This window comes from Ceratotherium simum, chromosome 33 (assembly GCF_057802395.1).
Source record: "Ceratotherium simum simum isolate JZ-2026a chromosome 33, ASM5780239v1, whole genome shotgun sequence".
Taxonomy (NCBI): domain Eukaryota; kingdom Metazoa; phylum Chordata; class Mammalia; order Perissodactyla; family Rhinocerotidae; genus Ceratotherium; species Ceratotherium simum.
Window position 1 is genome coordinate 19,424,590 of NC_141932.1, and position 14,558 is coordinate 19,439,147.

Consider the following 14,558-nt stretch of genomic DNA (forward strand, 5'->3'; position numbering starts at 1 on the left):
GGTGCATCGGTGCGGGCCCGGGATCGAAACCGGGCCGACAGCAGTGGAGCTTGCGCACTTAACCGCTAAGCCACGGGGCCGGCCCATGCCCCTCCTTTCATTTCCTCACTTTGTTTCCTTCTTGGGCCTTCGCTTCCCTGACTGGAGGGCAGAGTAACATAATTAGATCTGTCCCCTCTAAACCAGATGGGGATGGGAATAACCACGTCCAACAGGTAGTGGGGTATAGGAAGCATAAAGACCAGGGAAGAAGAGACCTGAGGGAATTAGTGCTGAGAAGCAGGGGTTTAGGAAGGAGGAGGAGCAGATCCAGGCCCAGAGATGGAGTTGAAGGCTCCTTCCCTCCCCCAAGCATAGCAGTTCACCTTGGAGAAGAGAAACACTAAGAAAGGCGATCATACCCTCCAGTCTTTCAGATGTAGAGAAAGGACACCGGTGCTATCAGAGCTGCCCCAGCCAGGACTCCAACCACGATGCCGTCAATAGCCCCAGCTGAGAGGCCAGCAGAATTTGGTTCTGTCATGGAAAGAAAAGAGAAGAATGAGTGAAGGTGATATTATTTTACAGTGGGGGTGCCCTGGGAAACAGCTCTCAACATGGCGTAGTCTCTACTGGTTCTTTCAACGAATAAGTTTTCTGTGGGCAGATTGCTGTGAGGTGATTAGCTGACTATATCCTTATAAATTTTTTCTCCCACTATATTTCTCGGTCGGTCGTCGGACTTGCCTCAGTCTCACCCTGGCCTTTCTGCACTCAGGTGTTTTTGAAGGCTCTGTAAATGTGAGAAAGGCTGATGGCTCTTTTTGTACGTTATAACTTCCCACGTTTTCATGGTTGCATCTTTTTCTGTGTACCAGGTGTGGCAGCCATGAATATGTGCCTCTCAGGTCTCTTGTGGTGGGGAGTTAATTGACAGAAGGCCTGGGCTAGTGCACTCTGAATTCCTCATGTCCATTCACCATCACCATTCACTGCACAGAGACCACACTTCCCACAGGCTCCCAGCAGGGATATGAAAGCAATCTCAATTCTGCGAGAGATGATTTTCCTCTGCTGGGTGACGTTAGCTCAAGGACTCCCTGTCAGCCTTGTAGACACTCTCTTAGAACTGCACTGCAAGCTAAAGCTCCCTTCCTTCTCTTTCTCCTTCACAAGGATCATGCATCATGGTCGGAGGAATCCCCCGGGCTCCTCACACTCCTGCCCCATATTCCTCACAGGCATTTTCCCCAGTAAATGTCTTGTATGTCTAGTCCCATCTTGGCTGTGATTCAGGATGAAAACTAACAAACCAGACAGGAAACTGTGCACTCAACTCCTTTTTTTTTCTCTCGTATATTTAATCAGTACCCGTGTTCCCAGTGATTTTCTGTGTTATACCTCCCATCCCCACAGTATATATTTCCTTTTGCATCTGTTTCTTCTTTTTTGTTTCTGTTGCCCTCACCTGTCAACTCAAGACTGATAATTGCTCATGTTAGCAATTATTATGAGGTGCTGTGCCAGGCTCTATGTTCTATAATTTACATATATCTCATTTGATTCATGTAATAAAGCTGTCAGACATTATTTCCATTTTAGAAATGAAAAATTGAGGCTTAAAGTGGTGAAAAAACTTGCCTAAAGTCACATTTCTAGTAAAAGGTGGATCCAGAGTCATGTAGTCCTTGCCTCTAGGGCTTCCTGATTTCATAAAGGCTAATGATAATAGAATAGAAGCTAACACTTATGCAACATTTCCTCTGACTGTGGCATTTTGCTAAAGGTTCAATTGAAAATTACATTAAATCTTTAAAACAATACCATGGAACAGGTACAATAATCCCTCAGTATCCATGGGGGACTGGTTCTAGAACTCCCGTCCCCACCCCCCGTCCCGGCAGATACCAAAATCTGTGGATGCTCAAATTCCTTATATAAAATGGTGTAGTATTTGCGTATAACCTACACACATCCTCCTGTATACTTTAAATCACCTCTAGATTACTTATAATACCTCATACAATGTAAATGTTATGTAAATAGTTCTTATACCATATTGTTTAGGGAATAATGACAAGAAATAAAAGTCTGCACATGTTCGGTATAGACGCAACCATAGTAGGCCTTTCGATCCTTGGTTGGTTGAATCTGTGGATCCAGAACATGTGGATACGGAGGGCTGACTGTGCTCTTACTGCAATTTTCAGTTGAGCCCTGAGGCTCAGAAAAGTTAAGAGTCTTGTACAAGAAGTTTATAATTGTAAATGCTTACATTAAAAAAGAAGAAAGATCTCCAATCAACAACGTAACTTTACAACTTAAGGAATTAGAAGAGAAGAACAAACTAAGCTGAAAGCCAGCTGAAAGAAGGAAGCAATAAAGATTAGAGTGGAGATAAATAAAGTAGACAATGGAAGAACAATATAGAAAATCAATAAAACCTAAAGTTGGTTTTTCAAGAAAGATGAACAAAATTGACAAAGGTATAATTAGATTGACTGAGAAAAAAAGAGAGAAGATTCAAATTACTAAAAACAGTAATGAAAGTGGGGACATGACTACCAATTCTACAGAAGAATAAGAATTTTAAGAGTACTATGAATAATTGCATGCCAACAAAGTTGGATAACGTAGTTAAATGGACAAATTCTATGAAACACAATACCTACAAAGATAGAATCATAAAGAAATAGAAAATATGAATAGACCTATAATTAGTAAGGAGATTGAATCAGTAAAAGCATTTGATAAAATTCAACATTCTTTCATGGTAAAAACACTCAAACTAGGAATAGAAGGAAGCTAAGTCAACATAAGACAAGCCGTGTATAAAAAACCCACAGCTAACATACTCAATGGTGAAAGACTTTAAGTTTTTGCTCCAAGATCAGGAACAAGTCATGGATGCCTCCTTTTGTCACTTCTGTTCAAAATAGTATTGGAAGTTCTAGCCAATAATTAGGCAAGAAAAAGAAATAAAAGTCATCCAAATTGGAAAGGAGAAGTAAAATTATCTCTGTTTGCAGATGATATGATCTTATATGTAGAAAACCCTAAAGATCCCACAAAAAACTGTTAGAACTAATAAACGAATTCAGCAAAGCTACAGGATACTCAGTCAACATGTAAAAATCAGTTGTGTTTCTATACAAGAACAATGAACAATTTGAAAAAGAAATTAAGAAAATTTTATTTACAATAGCATCAAAAAGAATAAATACCCAGGAATTAACTTAGCCAGGGAGGTGAAAGACTTACACACTGAAAAACTACAAAAACACTGCTGAAAGCAATTAAAGAAGGTATAAATAAATGGAAAGGCATTCCATATTTGTGTATTGGAAGACTTGATATTGTTAAGATGAAAACACTACCCAAAGTGATCTACACATTCAGTGCAATCCATATCAAAATGCCAAAGACCTTTTTTTTGCAGAAATAGAAAAATCCATCCTGAAATTCATGTGGAATTTCAAGAGACCCCAAATAGCCAAAACAATCTGGAAAAGAAGAACAAGTTGGAGGACTCACACTTCCTGACTTCAAAAATTACTACAAAGCTACAATAATCAAAACAGTGTGGTGCTAGCATAAAGACAGACATACAGACCGATGGAATAGAAAACCCAGAAATAAATCCTTGCAAATATGGTCAGACGTTTTTTGACAAGGGTATGAGACCATTCAATGGGGGAAAGGACAGTGTTTAAAACTAATGGTATTGGGAAAACTGTATATCCATGCAAAAGAATGAGGTTGAACTCGTATCTAACACCATATACAAAAAATTAACTCACAATGGATCAAAGATCTAAATGTGAGAGCTAAAACTATAAAACTCTTAGAAGAAAACACAGAGTGCAAGCTTCATGACATTTGATTTGGCAGTGATTTCTTGGATAAGAAACCAAAAGCACAGACAACAAAGAAAAAATAGATAAATTGGACCTTATCAAAATTAAAAACTTTTGTGGAGCAAAGAACATTTTCAAGAAAACAAAAAGACAACCCACAGAATGGGAGAAATAATTTGCAAATCATGTATGTGACAAAGAATTGATATCCAAATGTATTAAGAACCATTAGAACTCAACAAAACAACAAAAAGGGCCCAATTTAAAAATGATCAGAGGAACTGAATAGACATTTCTCTAAAGAGGATATACAAATGGCCAATAAGCACATGAAAAGATGCTCCATATCACTAATCATTAGGGAAATGCAAATCAAAACCACAACGAGATTCCACCTCACACCCATTAGGACGGCTATTGTTTAAAAACCCCCAAAAGAATACAAGTGTTGGCAAGGATGTGGAAAATTGGAACTTCTGTGCATTGCTAGTGGGAATGTAAAATGGTGCAGTGACTGTGGAAAATGGTATGGCAGTTCATTCAAAAATTGAACAAAGAATTGCCATTTGCTCCAGCAATTCCACTTCTGGTAAATATGGAAAAGAATTGAAAGTAGGGATTTGAACACCCGTGGTCATAGCAGCATTACTCACAATAGCCAAAAGATGGAAAGAACCAAAAAGTTCATCGACTGATGAATGATAAGTAAAATGTGATATATACATTCAAGGGAGGTAATTCAGCCTTAGAAAGCAATGAAATTCTGATATATGCTACAACATGGATGGAAGATTGACGACATTATGCTAAGTGAAATAAGCCAGACATGAAAGGACAAATACTGTATGATTCCACTTATACAAAGTACCTAGAATAGTCGAATTCATAGAGACAAAAAGTAGAATGATGGTTGCTAGGGACTGCGGTGGGGAAGTGGGGAGTTATTGTTTAATGGGTACAGAGTTTTAGTATAGTAAGATGGAAATTTCTAGATGGATAGTGGTAATGACAGGACAACAATATGCATGTGTTTAATGCCACTGAGCTGTTCAAGATGGTTAAAATGGTAAATCTTATGAATAATTTAGCACAAAATATTTTATGATTAAAAAAATGGTAACAGAAAAAAAAGAATCTTGTGCAGGTCGCACAGCAAATGCCAGACTCAGGATAAGAAACTTAGTATATTTGATTCAGAGACTGACCTCTTAAACAGTTTCCCATTCAGTTTACTGGAATGGTCTCTTAGTTGATATTCTGCCTCCTGTGTGTTCTATCCATTTTGCACAACAGTGGTAGAGTCACCTCCCCAGGAAGATGTAGGATGGGGCAGGTGGTCACTTACCATTCACATACAGTGTGAGGATGTCACTTTTGCTGGAACTGACGAGGTTGGAGACCTCACACTGATAATCCCCGGCATCCTCCCTCCTGACGGGGTCTATGGTGAGGGTGCTGTTGTCCTGGGACAGCTTCATCCTCTCTGTGAGCCATAGACTCTGGTTATTGAAGAACCACTGGATGGAGATCCCAGTGTCATTTGTGATGCAGGTCAGGACCACAGGTTCCTCATCTTCTGTGACTGTGGTGTTGCTGGCTTGGATGAAGGGCTGTGCAACTGAGTCTGTAGAGAAACGGTGGAGGTGAAAGAGAGTGGGCCTGGGGTCATTTTACTTCCTCAAAGATCTGAGCCAGTTCTCAGATCCCACAGAGAGCTATGTAAAGGTGACCCAGAGGATGGCCCTGACCCTGTGAACAATGGTGTAAGTATTTATTCGGGTGATAGTCTGTAAGGAGAGGGCTGCACCTTTTCCCTGACCCAGATCACCCCAGGATGACCACTGACCAGTTCCCCTGGACATCTCTGTAGTACCACTACCAGGAACCTCTTCTCAGGCCATGTGTCCTGCATTTTCATCATTAAGTGGAATTTTTCTCTCATGAACTTTTGTTGCCTTTTTTCTAGAACTTTCTTTGACTCTAAAAATATCAGGTCCTATTCCCTATATACACTTCCATGTATGTTGGAGAAGGCAGGCTAGCCAACTCTGTCCATCTCTGGGGCCAACGTAACTGTATGTAAGTAGCGAGGACATGTACTTGTTGCTAAATAAGTTGTTAGGGAATGAGGATGGCCCTGCACTGTCTTCATAACCTTAGTCATTGAAGCGTTTTCAATCAAAGGATTTCTCACCCTGAGAAGGACGTTTACTTCCGGGTCTATGGGTTAAATATCATGGTGAAGGAAAGCTCTAGAGAAGTGGTTACCAATTTAACAAAATACTGGCACTCTTAGGAATAGAGGGAAACTAGTGTAACGCAGTGAAGGCCTTATAGGGAAGTCCCACAGCTAGCATCATACTCAATGGTGAAACACTGAAAGCTTCTTTTCTTTTTTTGGTGAGAAAGAGTCACCCTGAGCTAACAACTGTGGTCGATCTTCCTCTTTTTTTGTTTGAGGAAGATTAGCCCTGAGTTAACTGTTGTGCCAGTCGTCGTCTATTTTGTATGTGGGTCGCCACCACAGCATGGCTGATGAGTGGTGTAGGTCCTCACACGGAGGTGAACCCCGGGAACCCGGGCCAGCGAAACAGAGCACGCTGAACTTAACCGCTACGCCATGGGGCCGGCCCTTACAGCTTTTCCTCTAAGATCAGGAAGAAGACAAGGATGCTCCTTTCACCACCCCTATGGAGCACAGTACAGAAGTTCAAGCCAGATCAATTGGTCAAGAAAAAGAAAGGGAAAGCCTCCAAATGGAAAAGAAGAAATACAATTACGCCTGTTTGCAGATGGCATTAACTTATATGCAGAAAACCATAAAGATTCTACAAAAACCTCTTAGACTAAGAAAGGAATTCAGCAATGTTGCAGGATACCAAATCAACGTATTTAAAATTAGTTGTCTTTCCATAGACTGACAATTAAGAATCTGAAAGGGAAGTTAAGAAAACAGTTCCATTTACAATAACATCAAAAAGAGTAAAATACTGGGGAATTAACGTAACCAAGGGGATCAAAGACTTGTACACTGAAAAACTAAAAGACATTGTGGAAAGGAATAAAAAGACATAAGTAAATGGAAAGACATTCTGTGTTCATGGATTGGAAGACTTAATATCGTTAAGATGACGATGATACCCAAAGTGATCTACACATCAAATGCAATCCCTATGAACGTCCCAATGACCTTTACTTTGCAGAAACAGAAAAAGCAACCCTAAACTACATGTGGGATTTCAAGGGAACAGAAATATCCAAGAGTATCTTCAAAAAAAACAAAGTTAGAGGACTCACACTTCCTGATTTCCAAATTTACTGCAAAGCTATGGTAATCAAACAGTGTGGTACAGGATAAAGACAGACATGTTGACCAATGGAATGGAAAAGAGAGCCCAGAAATAAACCCTCGCATATATTGTCTACAGATTTTGGACAGGGGTGCCCAGACCATTCAACGGGGAAAAGACAGTCTTTTCAACAAATGGTGTTGGGAAAGCGGGATATGCATGCAACACAGTGAGGTGGAACCCTTACCTAACACATTATACAAAAAATTACCTCAAAATGGATCAAAGACTGAAATGTAAAATCTCTTGGAAGAAAACATAGGGTGAAAGCTTCATGACTTTGGATTTGGCAATGATTTCTTGGACATGAATCCGAAGGCACAGGTAACAAAAGGAAAAATAGAAAAATTGACTTCACCAAAATTAAAAACTTTTGTGCATGAAAGAAGACTATCCACAAAGTGAAAAGACAACCCAAAGAATGGGAGAAAATATTTGCAAATCATATATCTGATAAGGGATGAACATCCAGAATATAGAGAACTACAGCTCAGCAACAATAAAAACCCAGTCAAAAAATGGGCAAAGCACCTGAGCAGACATTTCTCGAAAGAAGATACACAAATAGCCAATAAGCACATGAAAGGATGCTCAGCATCACTAATCATTAGGGAAACTCAAATCAAAAACACAGTGAGGTACCACCTCACACCCATTAGGATGGCTATTTAAAAGCAAAGAAACAAACAGAAAACAACAAGTGTTGGCGAGGATGTGGAGAAATCGAACTTCTGTGCATTGTTAGTGGGAATGTAAAATGGTGCAGCCACTGCGGAAAATGGTGTAGCAGTTCATTCGAAAATTGAAGGAAGAATTACCATTTGATCCAGCAATTCCACTTCTGGAAAATACCCCAAAGGACTGAAAGCAGGGATTTGAACAGATATGTGTCTACTCATGTTCATAGCAGCATTGTTCCCAGCAACCAGAGAGTGGAAGCAATGCAGAAGTTCAAAGATGGATGAATGATAAACAAAATGGGACATATCCATACAAGGGAATATTATTCAACCTTAACAAGGGATACAATTGTGGTATATGGTACACTATGGATGCAGACTTGAACACATTTATGCTAGGCGAAATAAGCCAGACACACAAAGGACTAATATCATCTGATTCCACTTATACTACTTACCTAGAACAGTCAAATTCATAGAGACAGAAACTAGAATGCTGGTTACCAGGGGCTACAGCAGGGAGTGAGAAGTTATTGTTTATTGGGTACAGAATTTAGTATAGTAAGATGAAAAAGTTTTGGAAATGGATAGCGGTGTTGGTTGCACAACAGTATGACTCTACTGATGCCACTGAAGTATACACTTAAAAATGGTTAAAACTGTAAGTCTTAGGTATATTTTATGACATTAAAAATGGTAACAGAAAGAAAAAGAAAGAATCTTGTGCGAGGTCACACAGTATAAGCCAGACTCAGGATGAGAAACTTACTACATTTGATTCAGAGACTGAGCTCTTAACTATTTTGCCATTTTGTTTATTGTAAGCATCTCCTAATGGATATTCTTCCCACTGTGACTTCTATCCGTTTTGCACAACATTGGGAGAGTCATGGTCCCGGGAAGATGTGGGATCGGAGAAGACGTCACTTACATTTCACATCCAGGCTGAGGAGGTCGCTTCTGCTGGAACTGACCAGGTTGGAGACCTCACACTGATAATCCCCGGCATCCTCTCTCCTGACGGGGTCTATGGTGAGGGTGCTGTTGTCCTGGGACAGCTTCACCCGCTCTGTGAGCCAGAGACTCTGGTTACTGAAGAACCACTGGATGGAGATCTCAGTGTCATTTGTGAGGCAGGTCAGGACTACGGAGTCCTTATATTCTGTGACTTTGGTGTTGCTGGCTTCGATGGAGGGCTGTGCCACTGGGTCTGTGGAGAAACAGAGGAGGTGACTGAGTGAGAGTGGGGCCGGGCTCTGGGGCTATGCTCCTTCCTCAGAGATCTCAGTCAGTTCAAAGATCCCACAGTGGGCTGTGCGAAGGTGACCAAGAGGATGGCCCTGGCCCTGTGCACAAGGTTTTAAGTATTCATTAAGGTGACAGTCTGTAAAGCGAGGGCTGCACCTCCTCTCTGACCTGCATATCACCCCAGGATGACCCCTGACCAATTCCCTGGACCCCTCTGTACTATCAGCACCAGGAACCTCTTCTCAGACCACATGTCCAGCATCCTCATAATCAAGTGGAATTGTTCTCTCCTGAACTTTTGTTGCCTCTTTTCCTAGAACTTTCTTTGACTCTAAAAATACCAGGTCCTATTTCCTACACACACTTCCGTGTATGTTGGAGAAGGCAGGCTAGCCAACTCTGTCCACCTCTGGGGCCAGTGGAACTGTATGTAAGTAGCGAAGACATGTACTTGTTGCTAAATAAGTTGTTAGGGAATGAGGATGGCCCTGCACTGTCTTCATAAGCTTAGTCATTGAAGCGTTTTCAATCAAAGGATGTCTCACCCTGAGAAGGACGTTTACTTCCGGTCTATGGGTTAAATATCATGGTGAAGGAAAGCTCTAGAGAAGTGGTTAGCGATTTAACAAAATACTGGCACTCTTAGGAAGAGAGGGAAACTAGTGCAACACAGTGAAGGCCTTATAGGGAAGTCCCACAGCTAGCATCATACTCAATGGTGAAACACTGAAAGCTTCTTTTCTTTTTTTGGTGAGAAAGAGTCACCCTGAGCTAACAACTGTGGTCGATCTTCCTCTTTTTTTGTTTGAGGAAGATTAGCCCTGAGTTAACTGTTGTGCCAGTCGTCGTCTATTTTGTATGTGGGTCGCCACCACAGCATGGCTGATGAGTGGTGTAGGTCCTCACACGGAGGTGAACCCCGGGAACCCGGGCCAGCGAAACAGAGCACGCTGAACTTAACCGCTACGCCATGGGGCCGGCCCTTACAGCTTTTCCTCTAAGATCAGGAAGAAGACAAGGATGCTCCTTTCACCCCCCCTATGGAGCACAGTACAGAAGTTCAAGCCAGATCAATTGGTCAAGAAAAAGAAAGGGAAAGCCTCCAAATGGAAAAGAAGAAATACAATTACGTCTGTTTGCAGATGGCATTAACTTATATGCAGAAAACCATAAAGATTCTACAAAAACCTCTTAGACCAAGAAAGGAATTCAGCAATGTTGCAGGATACCAAATCAACGCATTTAAAAATTAGTTGTGTTTCCATAGACTGACAATTAAGAATCTGAAAGGGAAGTTAAGAAAACAGTTCCATTTACAATAACATCAAAAAGAGTAAAATACTGGGGAATTAACGTAACCAAGGGGATCAAAGACTTGTACACTGAAAAACTAAAAGACATTGTGGAAAGGAATAAAAAGACATAAGTAAATGGAAAGACATTCTGTGTTCATGGATTGGAAGACTTAATATCGTTAAGATGACGATGATACCCAAAGTGATCTACACATCAAATGCAATCCCTATGAACGTCCCAATGACCTTTACTTTGCAGAAACAGAAAAAGCAACCCTAAACTACATGTGGGATTTCAAGGGAACAGAAATATCCAAGAGTATCTTCAAAAAAAACAAAGTTAGAGGACTCACACTTCCTGATTTCCAAATTTACTGCAAAGCTATGGTAACCAAACAGTGTGGTACTAGGATAAAGACAGACATGTTGACCAATGGAATGGAAAAGTGAGCCCAGAAATAAACCCTCGCATATATTGTCTACAGATTTTGGACAGGGGTGCCCAGACCATTCAACGGGGAAAAGACAGTCTTTTCAACAAATGGTGTTGGGAAAGCGGGATATGCATGCAACACAATGAGGTGGAACCCTTACCTAACACATTATACAAAAATTACCTCAAAATGGATCAAAGACTAAAATGAAAAATCTCTTGGAAGAAAACATAGGGTGAAAGCTTTATGACTTTGGATTTGGCAATGATTTCTTGGACATGAATCCGAAGGCACAGGTAACAAAAGGAAAATAGATAAATTGGACTTCACCAAAATTAAAAACTTTTGTGCATGAAAGAAGACTATCCACAAAGTGAAAAGACAACCCAAAGAATGGGAGAAAATATTTGCAAATCATATATCTGATAAGGGATGAACATCCAGAATATAGAGAACTACAGCTCAGCAACAATAAAAAACCCAGTCAAAAAATGGGCAAAGCACCTGAGCAGACATTTCTCGAAAGAAGATACACAAATAGCCAATAAGCACATGAAAGGATGCTCAGCATCACTAATCATTAGGGAAACTCAAATCAAAAACACAGTGAGGTACCACCTCACACCCATTAGGATGGCTATTTAAAAGCAAAGAAACAAACAGAAAACAACAAGTGTTGGCGAGGATGTGGAGAAATCGAACTTCTGTGCATTGTTAGTGGGAATGTAAAATGGTGCAGCCACTGCGGAAAATGGTGTAGCAGTTCATTCGAAAATTGAAGGAAGAATTACCATTTGATCCAGCAATTCCACTTCTGGAAAATACCCCAAAGGACTGAAAGCAGGGATTTGAACAGATATGTGTCTACTCATGTTCATAGCAGCATTGTTCCCAGCAACCAGAGAGTGGAAGCAATGCAGAAGTTCAAAGATGGATGAATGATAAACAAAATGGGACATATCCATACAAGGGAATATTATTCAACCTTAACAAGGGATACAATTGTGGTATATGGTACACTATGGATGCAGACTTGAACACATTTATGCTAGGCGAAATAAGCCAGACACACAAAGGACTAATATCATCTGATTCCACTTATACTACTTACCTAGAACAGTCAAATTCATAGAGACAGAAACTAGAATGCTGGTTACCAGGGGCTACAGCAGGGAGTGAGAAGTTATTGTTTATTGGGTACAGAATTTAGTATAGTAAGATGAAAAAAGTTTTGGAAATGGATAGCGGTGTTGGTTGCACAACAGTATGACTCTACTGATGCCACTGAAGTATACACTTAAAAATGGTTAAAACTGTAAGTCTTAGGTATATTTTATGACATTAAAAATGGTAACAGAAAGAAAAAGAAAGAATCTTGTGCGAGGTCACACAGTATAAGCCAGACTCAGGATGAGAAACTTACTACATTTGATTCAGAGACTGAGCTCTTAACTATTTTGCCATTTTGTTTATTGTAAGCATCTCCTAATGGATATTCTTCCCACTGTGACTTCTATCCGTTTTGCACAACATTGGGAGAGTCATGGTCCCGGGAAGATGTGGGATCGGAGAAGACGTCACTTACATTTCACATCCAGGCTGAGGAGGTCGCTTCTGCTGGAACTGACCAGGTTGGAGACCTCACACTGATAATCCCCGGCATCCTCTCTCCTGACGGGGTCTATGGTGAGGGTGCTGTTGTCCTGGGACAGCTTCACCCGCTCTGTGAGCCAGAGACTCTGGTTACTGAAGAACCACTGGATGGAGATCTCAGTGTCATTTGTGAGGCAGGTCAGGACTACGGAGTCCTTATATTCTGTGACTTTGGTGTTGCTGGCTTCGATGGAGGGCTGTGCCACTGGGTCTGTGGAGAAACAGAGGAGGTGACTGAGTGAGAGTGGGGCCGGGCTCTGGGGCTATGCTCCTTCCTCAGAGATCTCAGTCAGTTCAAAGATCCCACAGTGGGCTGTGCGAAGGTGACCAAGAGGATGGCCCTGGCCCTGTGCACAAGGTTTTAAGTATTCATTAAGGTGACAGTCTGTAAAGCGAGGGCTGCACCTCCTCTCTGACCCGCATATCACCCCAGGATGACCCCTGACCAATTCCCCTGGACCCCTCTGTACTATCAGCACCAGGAACCTCTTCTCAGACCACATGTCCAGCATCCTCATAATCAAGTGGAATTGTTCTCTCCTGAACTTTTGTTGCCTCTTTTCCTAGAACTTTCTTTGACTCTAAAAATACCAGGTCCTATTTCCTACACACACTTCCGTGTATGTTGGAGAAGGCAGGCTAGCCAACTCTGTCCACCTCTGGGGCCAGTGGAACTGTATGTAAGTAGCGAAGACATGTACTTGTTGCTAAATAAGTTGTTAGGGAATGAGGATGGCCCTGCACTGTCTTCATAAGCTTAGTCATTGAAGCGTTTTCAATCAAAGGATGTCTCACCCTGAGAAGGACGTTTACTTCCGGGTCTATGGGTTAAATATCATGGTGAAGGAAAGCTCTAGAGAAGTGGTTAGCGATTTAACAAAATACTGGCACTCTTAGGAAGAGAGGGAAACTAGTGCAACACAGTGAAGGCCTTATAGGGAAGTCCCACAGCTAGCATCATACTCAATGGTGAAACACTGAAAGCTTCTTTTCTTTTTTTGGTGAGAAAGAGTCACCCTGAGCTAACAACTGTGGTCGATCTTCCTCTTTTTGTTTGAGGAAGATTAGCCCTGAGTTAACTGTTGTGCCAGTCGCCGTCTATTTTGTTTGTGGGCCCCCACCACAGCATGGCTGATGAGTGGTGTAGGTCCTCACACGGAGGTGAACCCCGGGAACCCGGCCAGAGAAACAGAGCACGCTGAACTTAACCGCTACGCCATGGGGCCGGCCCTTACAGCTTTTCCTCTAAGATCAGGAAGAAGACAAGGATGCTCCTTTCACCCCCCCTATGGAGCACAGTACAGAAGTTCAAGCCAGATCAATTGGTCAAGAAAAAGAAAGGGAAAGCCTCCAAATGGAAAAGAAGAAATACAATTACGCCTGTTTGCAGATGGCATTAACTTATATGCAGAAAACCATAAAGATTCTACAAAAACCTCTTAGACTAAGAAAGCAATTCAGCAATGTTGCAGGATACCAAATCAACGCATTTAAAATTAGTTGTGTTTCCATAGACTGACAATTAAGAATCTGAAAGGGAAGTTAAGAAAACAGTTCCATTTACAATAACATCAAAAAGAGTAAAATACTGGGGAATTAACGTAACCAAGGGATCAAAGACTTGTACACTGAAAAACTAAAAGACATTGTGGAAAGGAATAAAAAGACATAAGTAAATGGAAAGACATTCTGTGTTCATGGATTGGAAGACTTAATATCGTTAAGATGACGATGATACCCAAAGTGATCTACACATCAAATGCAATCCCTATGAACGTCCCAATGACCTTTACTTTGCAGAAACAGAAAAAGCAACCCTAAACTACATGTGGGATTTCAAGGGAACAGAAATATCCAAGAGTATCTTCAAAAAAAACAAAGTTAGAGGACTCACACTTCCTGATTTCCAAATTTACTGCAAAGCTATGGTAACCAAACAGTGTGGTACTAGGATAAAGACAGACATGTTGACCAATGGAATGGAAAAGTGAGCCCAGAAATAAACCCTCGCATATATTGTCTACAGATTTTGGACAGGGGTGCCCAGACCATTCAACGGGGA

The 14,558-nt window shown here is 41.2% G+C and overlaps 1 protein-coding gene across 1 annotated transcript in view; it reads right to left on the reverse strand.

The window, feature by feature from the left end:
- Positions 1-412: 412 nt before the first annotated feature.
- LOC101397744 (obscurin-like) overlaps positions 413-14,558 on the reverse strand; it is a 47,559-nt gene continuing 33,413 nt past the window's right edge. The window contains exons 12-15 of the mRNA XM_087421932.1: positions 12,429-12,707; positions 8,798-9,076; positions 5,182-5,460; positions 413-516 (exon numbers count right to left, since the gene is read on the reverse strand). Coding sequence (XP_087278058.1) covers positions 413-516; positions 5,182-5,460; positions 8,798-9,076; positions 12,429-12,707 — 941 coding nt within the window. The remainder of the gene's footprint in view (positions 517-5,181; positions 5,461-8,797; positions 9,077-12,428; positions 12,708-14,558) is intronic.